A 22,789-nucleotide genomic window follows, 5' to 3' on the forward strand; every position below is an offset into this window, starting at 1 on the left:
GTCAGTACTGAGGGAGTGCTGCACTGTGAGTGGGTCAGTACTGAGGGACCGCTGCACTGTCAGAGGGTCAGTACCGAGGGAGTGCTGCACTGTCTGAGGGTCAGTACTGAGGGGGTGCTGCACTGTCTGAGGGTCAGTTCTGTGGGAAAGTTGCACTGTCAGAGGGTCAGTCCTGAGGGAGTGCCGCACTGTCAGAGGGTCAGTACTGAGGGAGTGCTGCACTGCCTGAGGGTCAGTACTGAGGGAGTGCCACACTGTCAGAGGGTCAGTACTGTGGGAGTGCTGCACTGTCAGAGGGTCAGTACTGAGGAAGTGCTGCACTGTCAGAGGCTCAGTCCTGAGGGAGTGCCACACTGTCAGAGGGTCAGTACTGAGGGAGTGCTGCACTGTCAGAGGGTCAGTACCGAGGGTGTGCTGCACTGTGAGAGGGTCAGTCCTGAGAGAGTGCTGCACTGTCACAGGGTCAGTACTGAGGGAGTGCTGCACTGTCAGAGGGTCAGTACCGAGGGAGTGCCGCACTGTCAGAGGGTCAGTACTGAGGAAGTGCTGCACTGTCTGAGGGTCAGTACTGAGGGGGTGCTGCACTGTCTGAGGGTCAGTTCTGTGGGAAAGTTGCACTGTCAGAGGGTCAGTCCTGAGGGAGTGCCGCACTGTCAGAGGGTCAGTACTGAGGGAGTGCTGCACTCTCAGAGGATCAGTACTGAGGCAGTGCCGCACTGACAGAGGGTCAGTACTGAGGGAGTGTTGCACTGTCAGAGGGTCAGTACCGAGGGTGTGCTGCACTGTCAGAGGGTCAGTACTGAGGGAGTGCCGCACTGTCAGAGGGTCAGTACTGAAGGAGTGCTGCACTGTCAGAGGGTCTGTATTGAGGGAGCGCCGCACTGTCAGAGGATCAGCACTGAGGGAAAGCTGCACTGTCAGAGGGTCTGTATTGAGGGAGTGCTGCACTGTCATAGGGTCAGTACTGAGGGAGTACTGCACTGTCAGGGGGTCAGTAGTGAGGGAGTGCTGCACTGTGAGAGGGTCAGTACTGAGGGACCGCTGCACTGTCAGAGGGTCAGTACTGAGGAAGTGCTGCACTGTCTGAGGGTCAGTACTGAGGGAGTGCTGCACTGTCAGAGGGTCAGTACTGTGGGTGTGTCGCACTGACAGAGGGTCAGTACTGAGGGAGCGCCGCACTGTCAGAGGGTCAGTACTGAGGTACCGCTGCACTGTCAGAGGGTCAGTACCGAGGGAGTGCCGCACTGTCAGAGGGTCAGTACTGAGGAAGTGCTGCACTGTCTGAGGGTCAGTTCTGTGGGAAAGTTGCACTGTCAGAGGGTCAGTCCTGAGGGAGTGCCGCACTGTCAGAGGGTCAGTACTGAGGGAGTGCTGCACTGTCTGAGGGTCAGTACTGAGGGAGTGCCACACTGTCAGAGGGTCAGTACTGTGGGAGTGTTGCACTGTCAGAGGGTCAGTACCGAGGGTGTGCTGCACTGTCAGAGGGTCAGTACTGAGGGAGTGCCGCACTGTCAGAGGGTCAGTACTGAAGGAGTGCTGCACTGTCAGAGGGTCTGAATTGAGGGAGCGCCGCACTGTCAGAGGATCAGCACTGAGGGAAAGCTGCACTGTCAGAGGATCCGTCCTGACAGAGTGCTGCACTGTCAGAGGGTCTGTATTGAGGGAGTGCTGCACTGTCAGAGGGTCAATACTGTGGGTGTGCCGCACTGACAGAGGGTCAGTACTGAGGGAGCGCCGCACTGCCAGAGGGTCAATACTGAGGGACCGCTGCACTGTCATAGTGTCAGTACCGAGGGAGTGCCGCACTGTCAGAGGGTCAGTACTGAGGAAGTGCTGCACTGTCTGAGGGTCAGTACTGAGGGGGTGCTGCACTGTCTGAGGGTCAGTTCTGTGGGAAAGTTGCACTGTCAGAGGGTCAGTCCTGAGGGAGTGCCGCACTGTCAGAGGGTCAGTACTGAGGGAGGGCTGCACTGTCTGAGGGTCAGTACTGAGGGAGTGGTGCACTGTCAGAGGGTCAGTACTGAGGGAGTGCTACACTGTCAGAGGGTCAGTACTGAGGGAGTGCTGCACTGTCAGAGGGTCAGTACTGAGGGAGTGCTGCACTGTCAGAGGGTCAGTAGTGAGGGAGTGCTGCACTGTCAGATGGTCAGTACTGAGGGAGTGCTGCACTGTCAGAGGGTCAGTACTGAGGGAGTGCTGCACTGTCAGAGGGTCAGTACTGAGGGAGTGCTGAACTGTCAGAGGGTCAGTACTGAGGGAGTGCTGCACTGTCAGAGGGTCAGTACTGATAATATAATGAAGCGGCTCAGTAGGCTCTGCGTAAAGAAGATGTTTCCGATGGGGGGGTGAGGTCAAAACCCAGAGGGCCATAAAAATAAGTCGGTCACTAATAAATCGAAACGGGAATCGAGGAGAAAGTCTTCACCCAGAGAGTGGTGAGAGTGTGGAACTCGCTCCCACAGCGTCATTTAAGGGGTAGCTGGATAAACTCAAGAATGAGGAAGAATTGAAAAGGAAACACCGATTGGGTGAAATGAGGTAGGGGGAGGGGGCTCGTGTGGGGCAGACTAGGTGGGCCGAATGGCCTGTTTCTGGATTGTAAATTCAACGTAATCCTCTCTAATTCTTGGCATGTCAATGCTGAGCAATTTTTGTAGCATCCTTCATCACAGACAGGAGTATTTCTAATCCAAACTTTGGGTGCATTTTGAATGGGTTAAAATTTGACCTGTTGATTCTCTGCCGGTTCAGCCTGAGTATTTCCAGCATTTTCTGATTTCATTCCCGAAACAGCTTTGTAATTGAGGACAATGTGTTTTGGATAAGAAATTGCTCCTTCTAGTTGGAAAACGATTAAACCAGTGAAGGTCTTTGATCTGATAGAAGCAGAAGGTTGTACTTTTCCACACCTGCGTGGCATGCAGCTGTGTTTCCTGGCTGAATATAAAGATGTTCATGTTGCTCTTTCTCAGAATACCGGATCCCGAGTATAGAATGTCCAGACTGTATGTCGATGATGATTCAGAAGTCTCTGAAAAAGAGAAAGACTTGCCCAGTAATTCATCCTGTAACATGGCCACATGACGCCACCCACTGAAACGATGCACCTTGCACCAGGATTTAGCCGACTGACTGTCCCAGTTATTGCATTGCATTTTCTCCCATTCCTTCCTGTGCTGGATACTCCTTGTATCGCTGCACCAGTTTAGAAACTAATGGTCAACAACTTCTTCATCATTCAAGGCAAAACTGTCATCACACACCCTCCTGCTCGCTCATGCACACAAGCACCCACACAGTCGCACCCGCACACAAGCACACACCATCCCACACACACATACACACCATCCCACACACACACCATCCCACACACACACACACACCATCCCACACACACCATCCCACACACACACACCATCCCACACACACACACACACACACACACACACCATCCCACACACATCACCCCACACACACCATCCCACACACACACTACCCCCCCCCCACCCCCACCCCCACCACCACACACACCATCCCACACACACACACACTGTCCCATCCTCTCCTACAGGGACATTCAAACATGTTGTACAATATGGGCCTTATACTGCCTGGTCGATGGATAAAAAGAAGCAAAATTCACCAAGAACACTCTTGCTCACTATTCTGTAAATATTTTGTCTCCTAAAGTGCAATAGTAAAGCCGGGGGGGGGGGGGGGAGGGGGCGGGGGGGGGGGGGGGGGGGGCGGGGGGGGCGTTACAACAATCTGATACTTCTGTGGTCACTGGTTCCAGAATTTTAACCTGGTTTAATTTAAATTCTCCAACTGCGTGATCGGACTTCAACTCTTGTCCTCAGATCATTCATCCAATCCTGTGACATAACATTGGCTTCTGTGCCCAAAAGTAGCAACGGTTCAATATTGTTGATACTTATTCTATGGCTCCGGGATATCTTTTATTTTTAACATGAATGCAAATAAGTGAGGGCGGTTCAGTATTGTACAACCTTACCCGCTAGGAATTGGGTTGAGCCCTAAGGATAAAATCTTACAATGATAAGTGGCCATAGTCCCAGATGACCATAGGCTGCTTTCCCCTTTGAGGTGATTTAACCTGAGGGTCACCACACCTGAGGTGTGGGGCGAGGTTGAGAAGGCGGGGCCTTCATGAATAACCTCAGCCGGTACAGGAATTGAACCCACGCTGCTAGCCTCGCTCCCCATCACGAACCTGCCGTCCAGCCCACTGAGCTAAACCAACCTCCCAAAATGCAGTAGAGGCTCCTTGTATCGCACCAGGCCAAGAGGGTCAGGCGGGAGTTACATTTCATCAACCTGGGAGAAACCTGAGTTTAAAGCTGCCAAGGCTGTTGTCTCACCTGCTGCCAACCCAGTTAACAGGTGGAAGGATTCTAAATATGTGCCAATTGCATTCTGCTTTCAACCCAAGGGAAACATCTAATGCAGGATCTTTTCAGCTGCATTCACCAATAACACACAACAAACAGTGAGTATCGAAATTAGTTTCCATCGTATCATCTAATGACGTTTACTTGTACCCCTTCCACAGAGAAAGCGTGGGCGGAAAGTAGCACTGAGTGAGTGATGCAGAGAAAGCAACTGGTCAGGTGGAAGCTACTTCCCAATCAACCGTGAGTGACATTTTGGACACCTCTGTATTAAGGGATATTGATCAAAGGTGGGGAATACGGAGTTAGGTCACAGAACAGCCACAATCCCATTGAATGGCAGAGTAAGGCCGAATGGCCTCCTCCTGTTCCTATGTTTTCCTTTCAAACGCTCCTCAATTCCTATATATTTGAACAGGCTTTTGGCAACATGCCCTAATATCTCCTTACGAGACTTGGGGGATAACCTCTGCCTGCTAACATTCCTGAGAAACAGCCTGGGACGTTTGATTACTTTAAAAGATGTGATATAAATGCTGTTGAGGACGGCACGGTAGCACAGTGGTTAGCACTATTGCTTCACAGCGCTAGGGACCCGGATTCGATTCCCGGTATGGGTCACTGTCTGGGCGGAGTCTGCACATTCTCCCCATGTCTGCGTGGGTTTCCTCCGGGTGCTCCGGTTTCCTCCCACAAGTCCCGAAAGACGTGCTTGTTAGGTGAATTGGACATTCTGAATTCTCCCTCTGTGTACCCGAACAGGCGCCGGAATGTGGCGACTAGGGGATTTTCGCAGTAACTTCATTGCAGTGTCAATGTAAGCTCACTTGTGACAATAAAGAGTATTATTATTATTGTTGTCATACGTGTCATGTATCCTGAATAGGCCGATGAAGAGCCAATCTTGGAGAAACGGTCATAGTTGTGGACAACAGTGTCCTTCAGAACTTTCCGCACCATTTCACTGCAAAGGAGAAAGTAGACATGTTAAGAGCAGGCAGTCTTTGTAGTTGATGCGACCATCAATTCACACGAGATGGTTAGTAGAAGTGAACAGTGGTTTTAATAAGCTAGATCTGTGCCTGCCTGCGACTGCTCTGTACGGAGTGCCGCCTACAGGCTGCAGGTTCATATACCACCCCCGAGGGGGCGGAGCCACAGGCAGAGCCCACAGGGGCATCAACATAATACAGTACAATACAGTGGTGAATTGCAGTAGCAATACGTTCACCACAGTAGTGACCAGCATCAGATCTAAAGAGGGCTCCAGAATTAAGTATATTTACCGAAAACAAAAATAAATCGTGGAAGACTTTGAGGAAATTTGTGTCGTTTTTTAAACGTGCGATCCTCTAAAGGACGATATTTGGATGTGTTCATGAGAATTGCACTGGCCGACTTGGTCCCACCATGACCCCAGCCCAATCTCCTCTCTCTCTCGAGCCTGAAGCGTTCCAGATCACGACAACTCGCTGTGTTAAAACATTTCTTCTCACCTGCCCCCAGCTGTCTTTTGCTTTCCGCTAAAATGCAATTTGCAAATTAAGTAAAGTGTACCTGGCCGGAAATCCAAATCGGAGAATATCCTGAATCTTAGAGAGTAGGTATCTGCTCATTTCAGCTGGGAGCTCGCCAATGGAAAGGAGAATATTTTGAACTTCCATGTAGGAGGGGTTGTTGTTGAAGATAATGTCTGCTGCAGACGTTCGCACGGTCTTCTCATAGATCCGTTGGTTCTGATGGTAGATCCTGTTCATTACCTTTTTCACCTGGACGGACAGAAAGTCGTGACAATCAGCTCTGTAAACGGAGACAGCGCTCTGTCCAAAGCATCTGCTCAAGTTTTATCAAAGAGCCAGTGTGACAACCTGCCCAATGGTTGTCACTCACACACATCATTTCACCTGGGGTCATTTTTCCTCTTTACTCATTCATGGGAAGTGGGCATCGCTGGGCTAGGCTGGCATTTGTTGCCCATCCTTAATTGCCCTTGAACTGAGTGGCTCGCTAGACCACTTCAGAGGGCAATTAAGAGTGAACCACATTGCTGAGGGTCTGGAGTCACGTGTAGGCCAGACCGGGTAAGGGCGGCAGATTTCCTTCCCTAAAGGACATTAGTGAACCAGATGGGTTTTTACAACAATCGATGATAGTTTTAAGGCTGGCATTACTGGGGCTCGCTTTCGATTCCAGGTTTTGTTTATTGAATTTAAATCCCATTAGTTACCATGCTGGGATTTGGACCCATGTCCTCAGTGCCTTAGTCTGGACCCCTGGATTAACAGTCCACCCAGTAACATGCTCCCTGCACCACCATCACCCCGATGTCCTTGTGTTTACTTTTCATCAGGACTGGGGTAAGTTTTAGATGTTTTAAACATGTATGGGGGCAAGGGGAGGGGGAGGGGAGGAAGACCAGAAGGGAAGGCCTATGACTGGGTGGAAGATAGGAGAGATGAGATGACAAGAGGGATGATGGTGAAGGCAAAAGGAGATGTGGGGCGGGATTCTCCGCTTGCCCACGCGATTTCCTAATCGCCGATCGGGCGGAGAGTCCCTGCTTGCGACCGAATCAGGGTCGGCACCAGTTTTCGGATGCTCCGCCCCCTCCAAATCGGCGTCCTCGAGGAGTGCGCCGCACGCCATTGGGACGGCCTCAGGACGCTACCTGAAGACCCTCCCCCGACGCTCCGCCCTCGATGGGCCGAGTTCCCGACGGTGCTCTCAGTTTTCGGGAACCCGGCGTGGTGGCGGCTGCAGACTGTGTCCAGCGGCGCCATAGTCACGGGGGGTCTGGGGGTGGAGAGGGGCGTCCAGGGGCGCGCTATTTGGCAGGTCGGGTCCACTCGCGGCCTCCGCCATGTTGTACGGCGCAACCGCTGCAGATCGTCGCCATGCGCATGCGCAGCCAGGGACCCAGAAATTCTCCGGCCGTTTATTTTGTGAAGGCCGTGCATTTTACGTGGAGTGGCTGCTAAACCCTCACCGGTCGCAGGATCGGTGCTGGGGCCTCGACGATTTTTTCATCGTAAAACTAGACACTTCCTCCAGATATAGGGGGGGATTCTCCCCTACCCGGCGGGGCGGGGGGTTCCGGCGCAATGGAGTGGCGGGAACCACTCCGGCGTCTGGCCGCCCCAAAGGTGCGGAATTGTCTGCACCTTTAGGGGCCAAGCCCTCACCTTGAGGGGCTAGGCCCGCGCCGGAGTGGTTTCCGCTCCGCCGGCTGGCGGGAAAGGCCTTTGGCGCCATGCCAGCCGGCGCTGAAAGGTCTTCGCCGGGCGACGCATGTGCGGGAGCATCAGCGGCCGCTCACGGCATCCCCGCGCATGTGCAGGGGAGGGGGTCTCTTCCGCCTCCGCCATCGTGAAGACCATGGCGAAGACGGAAGAAAAAGAGTGCCCCCACGGCACAGGCCCGCCCGCAGATCGGTGGGCCCCAATCGCGGGCGAGGCCACCGTGGGGGCATCATCCGGGGCCAGATCGCCCCGCGCCACCCCCCCAGGACCCCGGAGCCTGCCCACGCCGCCTTGTCCCACCGTTCAAAAGGAGGTTTAATCCACGCCGGCGGGCCATCGCGGGCCGGAGAATCGCCGGGGGTGGGCCCGTCGACCGACGCGATTCCCGCCGACTGGCGCGGATCTCTGGTGGTGGAGAATTCGGGGCCCGGTGGGGGGTCGGAGAATCGCGCCCATAGTCTCAAAATCAGAGAATCCAGTCCATTGAGTCTGGAAGGCTGTGATGTGCTGTAAAGTTGAGGTGCTGTTCCTCAGGGTTCATTGTATCAGTGGAGGAGGCCAAGATCAGTAGGGTCAGAGCGTGAAAGAGGCAGAGGGTTAAAAAGACAGGTGACTGGGATCCCAGAGTAACACATGCAGACTGAACTTTGATGTTCCACACATCAATCTCACAATCTGCATTTGGTCTCCTCGATATTGAGGAGGGTGGATTCTGAGTCGTGATTACAGGGTACTAAATCAAAAAGACGTACAAATAAATTAGTGATTTCCTGAAGGAGGGTTTGAGCCTGGGAAGGCATCACTGAACAAATCTTCCCCTCCATCCTTGCTGAGCATTCGGACGGTTTAATCCCCTCCGCAACAGCCTGGGTCACTCCTCAACCTCCAACATTCCTCCGCTCACCAAAGCAACTTGCTGTGCAAGGGCAGAAGATGTATAATACCTTTCCTCACACCTCCTTCTCCCCATGGTCCTAGGGCCCTAAACGCTGCCCACCACCCTATCAGAGACATCCCCCTTTTGTTCTTTCTCCCCTCACCAAACTTTCCCTGTCTCTGTACTTGCTCAAAACCGTTACACCTCTGACTTAATCCAGTTCTGATAAAAGGTCATTGACCTGAAAGGTTAATTCTGTTTCTTCCGCCAAGGATACTATCTGGCTTGCTGAGTACTTACAGAATTTCCTCTTCTTATTATCTCATTGCTAGCTGTGGAACCTTTTACAATTTTGCAATTTTGCATTTTACAATTTTCCATTTGAAATTGCAGTGGTAAATTACACCAGTCCCTGGATCTTTAGTAACAGTTACAATGGTGTAATGATATGTAGAATATAATTTGTGCATATCACATAATAACCAAACTGTATATAAACATCAGTGCCTGCATGCACAGATTACAATTCTAGTATCCGACCACAGGTGGCGTGGTGACAGGAGAAGGTTACTGGGAGACACCCACATGGGAGACAGGACGTAGTCTAGCATCCGGCCCAGGGGGTGAATGTGGTAGTCTGTATTAGGGTTATTACGGGACCTAGGTTGAGGCTGTAAGAACATTGGTATGGGAGGTACCTGAGGCATGAAGATCATTGGTGAAGCCTGTCTGCTGGTTCCGCCCAGCAAGGCGGAGTATAATTGCTAGATGCTGTGTCTCCCCAGCAGCTGATTCTGTACTGCGCTGCCGGGGGAAACATCTAGTCCAATAAAGCCTTCAATTGTCATCCAATCTCGCTTCTGGAGTTACTGATCGAGCATCAGCGTTGTGACAGGAGAACGTCACAGGAAGATACCCACATGTGAGACACAGAACCTGGACAGCAGGCACAGACTTCAGTCACAGATCGAGCAGCTCCAGAGTCAACAGTAATTAATAATAGTTAATGATAGTTGTTTGCACTTAGCCATTGTATCCAACTGTAATCTTAGTAGACATCATAGAAACCCTTTCGTGTTTTAGTTAATTAATAAACAGTTTAGTTCATTTACAAAGCCGTATGTTCAACTACAAAGACATCCGTGCATACAGAGAACTTTCCAACTGGGTGGCCTTTGCAAGGGCAGGTTTGCACAGGGGGTTGTTAAGAGCATTCTTAAAGTGGGGTGGGGTGGGATTCCACAGAACCTTTTAAGAGACGCATCCCAGGCCGATGGGGAGAAAGCTGGGTGTGTGTCGAGTTGGATTTCTCTTTCAAAGAGTTAGCGGACGCCGTGCACCGTGACACCGCGACTCTGTGATAACGATGTGAAATCTCACCTCCTCTGTGATGTCCGCACGTTCATATTTCTGGAGAGCTGACAAAGCAATATTGCTGACGGGCCCCGAACCCCATTCTGCATGTTTCAGTAGGACAGGAACAGCGGCAGGGAGAAGAGAATTCTTCAGAGACAAGATGTACATCTCAATGTCAGATTCCTTTGTTGCTGATTCTGCACCTTTAAGAATCATTTCCTTTGCACTGACCACAGTCTGAAACAGAGAAAAAAGATAATTTGTGGCTCAGAGATTTAAAACACAGCGTGCAAGTTGTTGATTCTTTTTGTGTCATCACTTCACCCCTGGCAGCCGTGCCATTAAGCTATCTGATCCCTAAGCTCTGGTATTCCCTCCCAACCTCTCTGCCTCACTCCCTGCTTTTGAGACACTTAGAAGAGTGCATAAAGAAGCCATTCAGCCCATCGCGTCTGCGCCGACCCTCCGAAAGAGCAGCCTGCCCCATTCCCCCGCTCTATTCCCATAACCCTGAACTCACACATCTTTGGATACTAAGGGGCAATTTATCATGGCCAATCCACCTAACCTGCACATCTTTGGACTGTGGGAGGAAACCGGAGCACCCGGAGGAAACCCACGCACACACGGGGAGAAAGTACATACTCCACACAGACAGTCACCCGAGGCAGGAATCAAACCCAGATCCCTGATGTTGTGAGGCAGCAGTGCTAACCACTGTGCCACCGTGCCGCCATTCTTAAATTTCCTTAGAACCCTTTGGTCCCTGTCCTAATGTGTCCTTGTGTGGCTTGTGCTTGGGTTTACCCCAATAATGCTCCTGTGAAACGCTACGCAAATGTAAGTTGTTGTTGTTGTAGCGGATGGGGCCTGACAGCCAATGGCCGCTTTGCCATCGGGCCTGAACTAGCAGCTGAAGCACCCGACCTTGAAACGAAAAGCACATTGTTTGAAACTCAAACTGGGGTGTGGATGGTGTTGCAGACCCGACTGTCGCTGAGGATGACGTTCCTTATTACCCCAGGGCACACTTTCCACGGCCCGGACTGCGGCAGTGCCGCACTGTCAGGGGTGCCGCCTGTGGTGTGCCAAGTGTTGCTAATGATGCTAAGATGGATCCGTAGTGTACACAAAGACCACAAACAGCTAAGTCAAATAAACAAAGCTAAAATTTATTCCACTACTTATTATACAGTTCGATCACTATTCCTACAAGTAATATTATAACTAAACTACAATCTACACTATATTAACACTTGTCTCATGCACACTATCTTAAATTGTTCTCTGCCTTGCTCCTAGTCTCTCTAGCCTTCTCCCGCCTTCTCTACACTCTCTGCCAGAAGCCAGAGAGGCATTCCTTTTTATAGGTCTGCTCCCCCCCCAGCTCCATCTAGTGGTCGGCTAGAGTATTACATTAACCCTTAATGTGCCAGACATTACACATGTCACACTGCCTTTCAGATGAGGCATTAAACCGAGGTTCCGTCTATCTGCTCGGGTGGATGTGAAGAGCAGAGGAGCTCCCCCTGGTGTCCTGGCCATTAACTAACGTTCTGCCAACACTTCAAACGGATTATCTGGTCACTTGTCACATTGCTGTTTGTGGGAGCTTGCTGTGCTTAAATTGGCTGCTGAATTTCCTACATTGCCTTGGCGACCACACTGGGAAAGGACTTCTTTGGCGACCAAGTGCTTTGGGACGTCTCGAGTTTGTGAAAGGTGCTATACAAATGTAAGGTCTTTCTCACAGGTGAAGTTCTGAGAAAGAGTCACACGGACGGGAACTTTAACTCTGTTCCTCTCTCCACAGATGCTGCCTGACCTGCTGAGCTGCTACAGCATTTTCAATTTTGATTTTGATTTCCAGCCTTCACAGTATTTTGCTTTTATATCAATAAAGTTTCTTTCCAGTAGCCCAACAAAAAGAAACTGGAGGAAATGTAGCTACAATTGAACGACAGTGAAGGATGGAAATCAAACTCAGATAGGCTAGTCATGAGAATCTTTTCCCAGTGGCAGAGGTGTCCAAGACCAGAGGGCAGAGGTTTAGAGGGGAACCTGAGGAGACACATTTTCACCCAGAGAGTGGTGAAAATATGGAGGGCGCTGCCACAGAGGGTGGTGGAGGCACGAACCCTCGCAACATTGAAGAAGCATCTGAACAAGCACTTCAATCGCCAAGGCAGAGTCGGCACTGGAGCAAGTGCTGGTAAATGGGAGTGGTATGGATTGATATTTGATGGTCAGCATAGACATGGTGGGCCAAAGGGCCTGTTTCGGCGCTCTATGACTCTATGAGGCTGGGACTCTTCTCTCTACAAGGGAAAGGGCTAGGGGAAGATGGTGTAGTGGTAATGTCACTGGACGGAAAATCCAGGCTAATCTCCTGGGGGCATGGGTTTGAATCCCACCACCGTAGCTTGTGCGATTTAAATTCAGTTACTGATATCAGTAATGTAAAACTAGTCTCAATAATTACTGATTGTTGTAAAAACACGTCTGCTTCACCAATGTCCTTTTGGGAAGGAAATCAGCCGCCCTTACCCGGTCTGGCCTACACGTGACTCCACAGCAACCTGGTGAAATGGTCAAGCGAGCCCCACTCAATTCAAGGGCAATTAGGGATGGGCAGCAAAAGCTGGCCTTGCCAAGACTGACATGAGGAGGAATTTCTTCACTCAAGGGGCAAATGTCAAAGGGGGTGGGGGGATTTGGAGAGTGCACCAGCATTTAGTCGGCAGGGGAGGAACCACCAGCTTCAGGGAGGTGGTGTCCCTGAGGTAGCCATCTGTCAAAGAGGCACCATTCTCCCAGAGAGGGGGTCTTGGGCAGCAAGGCAGCATCCCCTCCCCAAACTCTGCCAGTAGCCGAGCGTCCCCTCTGATCAGAGGGGCAGTCTGTCTGTTCTGCCCCCTCTGAGTTTTGAGCCCTAATGGATTCCTCCAAGGACATTTTTGAGATACCCTCGTATCCTTGGACCTGCCAACACCCTTTTCAGGGTGGCAAGTGCAGGGTGGGGGGGGGGGGGGGGTCAATCAGAAGCCAACTCCAATAAAACAGCTCCTCCAGTCTGCACCCCAGCAAGTGCAGGATTCCCTTGTGGTTCTGATGTCGGGGTCCCGAAGCCCCCATGAAACTCCTGCTCAAAGTGTCTCCACTTCTGACCGGGTCCAGATTTAGGGGCCCATAAATATCAGAAAATCACCATTAAATCCAATGGGGGACACAGGAGAAACTTCTTTAGAACATAGAACATACAGTGCAGGAGGCCATTCGGCCCGTCAAGTCTGCACCGACCCACTTCCACCCTATCCCTGTAACCCAATAGCCCCTCCTAACCTTTTTGGTCACTAAGGGCAATTTATCACGGGCCAATCCACCTAACCTGCACGTCTTTGGACTGTGGGAGGAAACCGGAGCACCAGGAGGAAACCCACGCAGACACAGGGAGAACGTGCAGACTCCGCACAGACAGTGACCCAGCGGGGAATTGAACCGGGGACCCTGGCGCTGTGAAGCCACAGTGCTATCCACTTGTGCTACCGTGCTGCCCAAAGAGAGCCCCAGAGAGGAATGTGGGACTCGCTCCCACAGGGAGTGGCCGAGGTGAATGGTGTCGGGACATTGAAGGGGGAAGCTGGATAAATACATTAGGGAGAGAGGAAAGGAAGCTTAGCATGACCAAGTTAGATGAAGAAGGATGGAAGGAGGTCCTTGTGGAGCATACACATCAGCACAGACCAGCTGGGCCGAATGGCCTGTAGTTGTGCTGTAACATTATGTAAATGAGCCAGACCTGGCTGTATCTGTACCTACCGGCAGTTCACACTGTCCTTTCTGGCAGAACTTCCTGACCAGTGCTCCGACAATAATCACAACAGTTTCTCGGATATCATTGCTCCTAATTTTTCCATTAAGTATACGCTGTGACAGAGAAAACTATTGGTGTTAAAGGTAGAAGCAGTGATCGTCCAAAAGAGACGGGATTTAAACACATATGCAACAATCTATTAGACACATGAAATTTTAAAAATGTTATATTGGAACACAATTTATTGAACCAAGTTTCCTGACTGAAAGTGTGGGCTGGTTTAAATTGGTGTTTCCCAAGTGTTCATCGAATCACTACAGTGCAGGAGGAGGCCATTAGCCAGCTGAGTCTTCACCCACCCTCTGAAAGAGCACTCCACCCAGGCCCGCTCCCCCGCCCGATCGCTGGAACCCATAACCCCCACATCTTTGGACACTAAGGGGCAATTTAACATGGTCAATCCACCTAACTCACACATCTTTGGACTGTGGGAAAATCGGAGCACCCGGAGGAAACCCACACAGACACGGGGAGAACGTGCAGACTCCAGTTAGATTTGGCACTTAGGGCGAAGGGGACTAAAGGAAATGGGGGGAAGGCGGGATCAGGATATTGAGTTGGATGATCAGCCATGATGATAATGAATGGCGGAGCAGGCTCGAAGGGCCGAAAGGTCTCCTCCTGCTCCTACTTTCTATGATTTGCATTGGTATCTACTTTACTTTGATATGGAGATGGTGGTTGGACCTCACAGGAGCCCCTCTGTCTGATAAACATCATGCACAGCGACCCCTCCCTATCGTATTAAATGTTTGGATTGTAGGTACTGACCCATCCAGAGTTATCCCAAGTATCCTACATCTTTAGTTCTGGAACATCCTTATAATCTAAAAGGTTGGGCGCGATCTGAGCGAATTGGTACAGAGTTTTCCGCCGAGCGCGTTTAGTCGGGTGTTTCCCGGCACTCACAGCCGATAAACACCACGCTATCTATCAGGATTCTGGTTCGGTTCTGAGCCTCGGGGGGAGCTCCTCGAGGAGACCGCACTTCGTCCCGTTTCCTGCACTGATTTGGGGAATGCATATTCCAGTGAGACTAGCTGTCTCGCTCTAAAACGCATATTTGCAAAACAGTGATCCCACCCATGATAAGCGGGATTCAGACTCCGACGCCTCGCGAGACCGTATTCGACTTTGCGAGGCATGGTGAGCCGGATCCATCCCAGAAGACAGATCTCCCAGCATCTACCCGCCGCACCGCCTTTCACGGTGACACAGTGGTTGGCACCCCGGGTGACTGTGCGGAGTTTGCACGTTCTCCCCGTGTCTGCGTGGGTTTCCTCCGGGTGCTCCAGTTTCCTCCCACAGTCCAAAGATGTGCAGGTTAGGTGGATGGTCCATGCTAAATTGCCCCTAAGGGTCCAAAGGTTAGTTGGGGTTACAGAAATAGGGCAGGGATTGGATCTTTATAGGGTGGTCTTTCAAATGGTCGGTGCAGACTCGACAGGCCGAATGGCCTCCTTCTGCCCTGTAGGGACTCTATGAAGAAGGCAGGTCACCATCACCATCTCAAGGGCAATTAGGGATGGGCAATAAATGCCGGCCTTGCCAGAGGTGCCCACACCCGTGAAGGATTAAAAATGACATTTGTCCATTTGGATTTTCTTCCTTCCCTGCCTTTTGAAATATCTCTTAGCTGGAGAGTCTGCGGCATACCTGCCTCAAATATCTCAGAATATCCTGGGTCAATCTCTGTTCAGCCTGGGCATTGAAAGACAGGCAATAAGGCACTCGCTTTGCCAGCTTTGCATTAGGATAATTCAGCCCTTTGAAACAGCCTGAATATGAATGGCTGAATCTTCCTGTCTACCCTTGCTGGGCACAGCCTTCACATTGGTACTGTTGGGTACAACTGGCCTTAATGTCTCAGCAAGATTGGGACATAGGGTCACAGGAGTAGGGGAAGACCATTCGGCCCTTCGAGCCTGCTCCACCATTCGATAAGATCATGGCTGATCTAATTGTAGACTCAACGCCACTTCCTTGTCAGCCCTCCCGCATAACCCTTGACTTCCTTGTCGATCAAAAATCTGTCCAACTCAGACCGGAATAAGTTCAATGATAGGGCAGCAGGGTAGCATTGTGGGCGGCACAATTGCTTCACAGCTCCAGGATCCCAGGTTCGATTCCGGCTTGGGTCACTGTCTGTGCGGAGTCTGCATATCCTCCACGTGTGTGCGTGGGTTTCCTCCGGGTGCTCCGGTTTCCTCCCACAGTCCAAAGATGTGCAGGTTAGGTGGATTGGCCGTGATCAATTGCCCTTAGTGTCCACAATTGCCCTTAGTGTTGGGTGGGGTTACTGGGTTATGGGGATAGGGTGTAGGTGTTGACCTTGGGTAGGGTGCTCTTTCCAAGAACCGGTGCAGACTTGGTGGGCCGAATGGCCTCCTTCTGCACTGTAAATTCTATGATCTATGATAATCTCCCGTTGGCCAGCCCAGTGACAGCCATTCGAACATGTCAATGTGTAGGACGTACATCGAAGACAGAATCCAGGTGGTTTTTCATCACTGATAAATCACAGGCAAGACTTGTACTCTCTTTCTGTGGACGCAGAATGACCATTTGGACCGTGCACAGTTGTGCTGGTGCCCAGGGAACTGAATTCCGCTCTGAGTCGTTGCATCAGAACAGGGAGGCCGATAACTAAAAGAAACGTTTTCAAAAATCCACGCCGAGACACCGAGAGCCTGCCGGTACGACATTGCTCAGAATGAAAATACTTTACCATTAAAACCCTCAGCATTTCCTCCGTGGGGTGGGAGGCAAAACCACAGGCGTAGAGAAACCTCTCCTGCAAGATGTAGTCACTGTCATTTCTGAAATTTAAGAACTCCAGCATCGCTGTCAGCGAAGCAGTGGTCTGTGCCGAGGTCACAGCATCGACTAGCTGTGGACTGCGAGAGAAAAATTGGAAAACCGCTGATCACAGATCTGGGGCGGGACATCGAGTTCCAAAATTCCAACTTTCCATTATTCCTTACGCACACAGTCAAACATGCATTACTCTGTATCCAGTACTATTAAGAAATATTCACTTGCCCAGCAAGGCCGAAACAACGCAGTACAGTGTGAACCAATATTCTTGACCAATACGTTCCAAAATAGTGTATTTCGTTTTGGGACAATCAACTAATAGGTGACAGTTCCCTCAATCAGCCATTGTCGAAGATTCAACACTACTCTGGTCTCAGCATTGAGGTGAGACACTGCTGCCTCACGGCGCTGAGGACCCGGGTTCGAATCCCGGCCCTGGGTCACTGCCCATGAGAAGTTTGCACATTCTCCCCGTATCTGCATGGGTTTCACCCCCACAACCCAAAAAGATGTGCAGGATAGGTGGATTGGCCACGCTAAATTGCCCCTTAATTGGAAAAAATAATTGGGTACTCCAAATTTATTTTAAAAAAGAAAGAAAGAAATGGTGAAAATGTTGATAGCGTAAACTCATTGAGAGAGTTTCCCTTGTGGAGAGGAGCGTAACTCGAGGCCATCCACATTTATCCAATAGGGAATTCAGGAGAAACGTCTTTTTCCAGAGAGTGGTGGGAATGTGGGACTTGCAACGAGACAGAATAGAGAAGCAAACGGTAGAGGAGATGCATTATAGGTAAACTCAGCAAGCAGTCGAGAGAGAAAGGTACAGAGGGTTATGCTGAAGAAGGACAATGGCAGGAGCTACAGGGCTCTACCACCACCTCGAAGTTTCCCTCCACGTCGCCCACTGTCCTGGCTTGGAAATATATCGCTGTTCCTTCACTGTCGCTGGGTCAAAATCCTGGAACTCCCTCTCTAAGAGCACTGTGGGTGTACCTACACCACATGGACTACCGCGGTTTAAGAAGGCAGCTATTAGGGATGGCCAATACCTGCTGACACAGCCAGCAATGCCCATATCCCTTGAATGAATGAAAAGAAAATCCCTCTTGCAAAATTTGGATGGTTCCACCAGGATTACACCAATGGTTACCCAGAAATAACTAGAAAAATTGAAACCTCTTCTAACTTCTGGGTATCTATTGTATCCATCCAGACCGACACCCACAAGATGCCCCCACGGCCCTGGCTACACCACCCCGCCCCCTACGGTATTCCAAACCTCCTAAGTGCGATTCTCCCCATCGCACGCCCACACCTCCTTACGAAGCAACACCACCCCAACCTTGGATCGCTCCTCAATACCCCCCCCCTCGACCCACAGACCAGACACGGCCATCCCAGACACATAGGCCGGGGAAGACCCAATCCAAACGCTGTTCCCCCCCACCCCGCCCCCCCCCCCCCCCCATGATCTGCGGGCCTGACCTAACCCCCCCAAACTCTGAACCCCCCCCCCCCGCCCGAGGTTCAACCCTCCCCACCCTAACCCCGTGCTCTGGCCACCCCATTCCCCCCCCCCCCCCTGACCTCTGACCACCCACCCCTCTGATCTCCAACCCTCCCCCACCTCCTCACTCACCTCAACTGTACAAAGAACTGGAACCTAGAGCTGCAGCATTGAGTAGACATTCTAAAGCAGTGTCAATAAAACTTGTTACACACATAGAAAATAGTGTAATCTCTGCATAGATTCAAGATATAAAATGTACAACAAATAGAAGAGATTCAAATTGAGCATGAACACCAGCATTTACTGGCTGAATGGACAGTTTCTATTCCATATAGTCTATCTTATTCTATATAACTCACTAAAGCGCTCACAACTGTTAAATTCTTTGAGTTCATTGACTATCACTATCCTGATTTACCCGGTCTTATCCTCAATTCTCTTCATCCTTAGTGATGTCCTATTATGACCCCGGGTCAGACCCCACCAGTAGCTCGGATACTGGGCCCAATTTGAAGTGCCCAATCCTGTTTGTTTCCAATTAAGGGGCAATTTAGCGTGGCCAATCCACCTACCCTGCACATCTTTGGGTTGTGGGGGTGAGACCCACGCAGGCACGAGGAGAATGTGCAAACTCCACATGGACAGTGACCCAGAGCCGGGATCGAATCCGAGTCCTCAGCGCCGTGAGGCAGCAGTGCTAACCACTGCACCGCCCTGACGCCCCGATTTCACGCAAAATGGCGATACTGTATATTAAAACAAACTTCATTACTGACACAGTATTAAAATATATTTAACGTCACACAAGAAAATAGCTTACAATTATCCCTTAAACAATGCTGATCAATACAGTGACACAATAACCCTTAACCGCTATCTTTATTCCCACTCAAACAACAGAACCATTGCAGGTCAACATCCACTTTTAAATACAGTTAGCAGACCCAGGTATATTTGCTTCAGAGATGTTCTTTGAGACTGTTTTAAGAGATATCCTGTCATTCAATGCAGGATCTCTAGCAGAAGTCTTCAGAAACTATCTTCGTGGTTCAACTTCCAGGACCCAATGGCACTGCCTGCTGTTTTGCAAAATGCCTGGTATTCTAACTCCTCCCACTAGTTACATCATCTCACCAAGCTGCAACACAATGTCTCTCATTAACTAATCCATAGGAAACCCTTTTAATCCAAACAAAAATCCATTTGGCCCAAACCTTTACGATGCTTTAATTACACCTCTGGAATCCCAAAACGCCTAGTTGTCTTTCAAACCAGGATTTCTAAAAACATGACTGCAGCAGTCATACGCACTGACCCAGGCTGTTAACCCTTACTGCACTAAATAGATAGAATACAATATATCTGAAATTCTTACATTCATCACAGTCCTGAATAACAGGCTTTAGATATTCGGCCAAGCTTCGCAAGAAGAAATATTAATCTGCCGACATGGTCTAAACTGGGGTAATTTCTGCAATCATAGACTCTGCAACCACAGGAGGCATTCATAGAGAATATTAATGGAGAAATCAAAGTCTCGGAGTCCATTATTTTCCCTCCAATCTGAGCGGACAAAGAGTCCAGGGCTGAAGGCTCATGTGCAGCCTACACTTTTGACAGGATTGACACCGAACACAATTCCTCTCTGTTCAAACTTTCTCTGTTTCCATCGTTCACTTTGGATTGTCATTGCAGCCACCTCCAGGGGAGAAAGGAAAGCAGGAAGGAGGGATTCAGGAGGTAACAGCGAGTGGGGCGAGGGGACTGGGAAGGAGACACAGAACAAAGAACAAAGAACAAAGAAAAATACAGCACAGGAACAGACCCTTCGACCCTCCAAGCCTGCGCCGACCATGCTGCCCGTCTAAACTAAAATCTTCTACACTTCCTGGGTCCGTATCCCTCTATTCCCATCCTATTCATGTATTTGTCAAGATGCCCCTTAAATGTCACTATCGTCCCTGCTTCCACCACCTCCTCCAGCAGCGAGTTCCAGGCACCCACTACCCTCTGTGTAAAAAAACTTGCCTCGTACATCTACTCTAAACCTTGCCCCTCTCATCTTAAACCTATTCCCCCTAGCAATTGACCCCTCTACCCTGGGAAAAAGCCTCTGACTATCCACTCTGTCTCTGCCCCTCTTAATTTTGTAGACCTCTATCAGGTCGCCCCTCAACCTCCGTCGTTCCAGTGAGAACAAACCGAGTTTATTCAACCGCCCCTCATAGCTAATGCCCTCCATGCCAGGCAACATCCTGGTAAATCTCTTCTGCACCCTCTCTAAAGCCTCCACATCCTTCTGGTAGTGTGGCGACCAGAATTGAACACTATACTCCAAGTGTGGCCTAACTAAGTGTAGCGCACAATGACTTACACGAGACGAGAAGCGAGGAAGTCTATCTAGGCTTTATTAAGCGAGACTTGTTCCCCAGCAGCTCAGAAACAGAATGAGGCTGCGGGGAGAACTCAAGCTCTTATACTCCGCCCTCAGGGCGGAGCCAGAAGTCGGCAGATCCAACCAGGACCCGGGACCTGTCAGCCTCTCGGCTTCACAGGTACCATATTACCCCTAATACATACCACCACACTAAGGTTCTATACAGCTGCAACATGACTTGCCAAATCTTATACTCAATGCCCCGCCAATGAAGGCAAGCATGCCGTATGTCTTCTTGAATACCTTCTCCACCTGTGTTGCCCCTTTAGGTGACCTGTGGACCTGTACACCTAGATCTCTCTGACTGTCAATACTCTTGAGGGTTCTACCATTCACTGTATATTCCCTACCTGCATTAGAACTGGACTTGAAATGTAACTGACCTCCAACAATCACCAACCTTTGATTCATCTTTGAATAAGTACAACCGTGTGGATGCTAAAACGAACTTACATTTATATGGCACCTTTCAGGAATGTTATCAAACACAATTAACATCGAATCACAGGAAGTGACTCGACAGGTGAGCAAAAGCTTGGTCAGAGAGGTAGGTTCCATCAGGGCCATCGGAAAGTAGGAGGCAGCGAAGAAGAGAGGTTTGGTGAGGGAATTCCAGAGCTTCGGTCCCAGATCACGGACGATATGTCTGCCGCTGGTGGAAGAATTAAAATGAGGGATGCTCAAGGGGCCAGAATTAGATGGGTGCAAAGATCCTGGAGGGTGGTAGGAGTTGGTGAGGTTATGTGGATGGAGGGAGGTGCAAGGCTTTGGAGGGATTTGGGAGGAGACTCGTTGCAAAGCAGTCACGTGAATCAATGCACCAAATATTTATGATTGTTATGATCAGCCTTCCCTTACTCTGAGGCAAGGCAAACTGACCCATCGAGACCACCCTGGCATTACTAAAGTGTATAAGAGCAGTGCGTGTTAATACGAGCGAGTGACAGGGTGACTCACAGCGTGGTATCATTCTCACTTCTCAGGATTTTCAGGATATCGACCTTCTTGGCTTTTCTCAGAGCTTGAACCAGCAATAAGAAATTTCTGGTGGCTGATGCTTTTGCGAGATTCCTGGGCTCCAGTTCTTTCCGCATGGTCTTCCAATATTCAACAAGCTGCCAAACAGAGAGAGAGAGAAAAACAAACTTAACCCTCTTTGGGCGCAGGGTTATTCTGCCAAGAATGCCAATCCATGGTCTAAAACAGTGCCAAGATCCTCCTGGTAACAAAAGGAGCCACCGAGAGGGAGAACGGCGAGAGAGAGACAAAGAGAAAGGGCAGCTCTTCAAACCAACTTCCGCCACCATCTCAATCAACTGGCAACTGATGTCCTCACTGGGAGAACCATGTGAAGCTAAGTTAGGGCTCAGAAGCTACCCGTAAGCAGACAGGAAGCAGAGAGTGGAAATAAACACTTTTTCAGAGTGGCAGGCAGTGACTAGTGGGGTACTGCAGGGTTCAGTGCTGGGACCCCAGCTCTTCACAATATACATTAATGATTTGGACGAAGGAATTGCATGCAATTTTGCAGACGACACTAAGTTGGGTGGCGGTGTGTGTGTGAGGAGGATGCAAAGAGGCTGCAGGGTGACTTGGGCAGGCTGGCTGAGTGGGCAAATACTTGGCAAATGCAATATAATGTGGGTAAATGTGAGGTTATCCACTTTGTGGCAAAAACAGGAAGGCAGATCATTATCTGAATGGTGGCAGTTTAGGAAAAGGGGAAGTGCAATGAGTCCTGGGTGTGATGGTGGAACAGTCGCTGAAGGTTGGCGTGCAGGTACAGCAGGCGGTGAGGAAAGCTAATGGCACGCTGGCCTTCATAGCGAGAGGATTGGAGTATAGGAGTAGGGATGTCTTGCTGCAGGTATACAGGGCCTTGGCGAGGCCACACCTTGAGTATTGTGGCAGTTCTGGTCTCCTAGTTTGAGGAAGGACATTCTCACTATTGAGGGTGTCCAGCGAAGGTTGACCAGACTAATCCCCGGGATGGCAGGACTGACATATGAAGAAAGACTGGGTCGACTGGGCTTGTACTCACTGGAGTTTAGAAGAATGAGAGGGGATCTCATAGAAACATATAAAACCCTGATGGGGCTGGACAGGCTAGATGTGGGAAGAATGTTCCGGATGTTGGTGCAACACGGTGGCGCAGTGGTTAGCACTGCTGCCTCATGGCACCGAGGTCCCTGGTTCGATCCCGGCTCTGGGTCACTGTCCGTGTGGAGTTTGCACATTCTCCCCGTGTCTGCGTGGGTTTCGCC

At 50.3% G+C, this 22,789-nt stretch overlaps 1 protein-coding gene across 1 annotated transcript in view; it reads right to left on the reverse strand.

The window, feature by feature from the left end:
- Positions 1–22,789, reverse strand: part of LOC140408289 (microsomal triglyceride transfer protein large subunit-like) — a 116,148-nt gene that overhangs the window by 45,627 nt on the left and 47,732 nt on the right. Inside the window, 7 exon segments of the mRNA XM_072495278.1 lie at positions 2,910–3,031; positions 5,279–5,376; positions 5,970–6,181; positions 9,909–10,121; positions 13,704–13,811; positions 16,487–16,655; positions 21,483–21,640. Coding sequence (XP_072351379.1) covers positions 2,910–3,031; positions 5,279–5,376; positions 5,970–6,181; positions 9,909–10,121; positions 13,704–13,811; positions 16,487–16,655; positions 21,483–21,640 — 1,080 coding nt within the window.

Source organism: Scyliorhinus torazame, chromosome 3 (genome assembly GCF_047496885.1).
Source record: "Scyliorhinus torazame isolate Kashiwa2021f chromosome 3, sScyTor2.1, whole genome shotgun sequence".
NCBI classification, from domain to species: domain Eukaryota; kingdom Metazoa; phylum Chordata; class Chondrichthyes; order Carcharhiniformes; family Scyliorhinidae; genus Scyliorhinus; species Scyliorhinus torazame.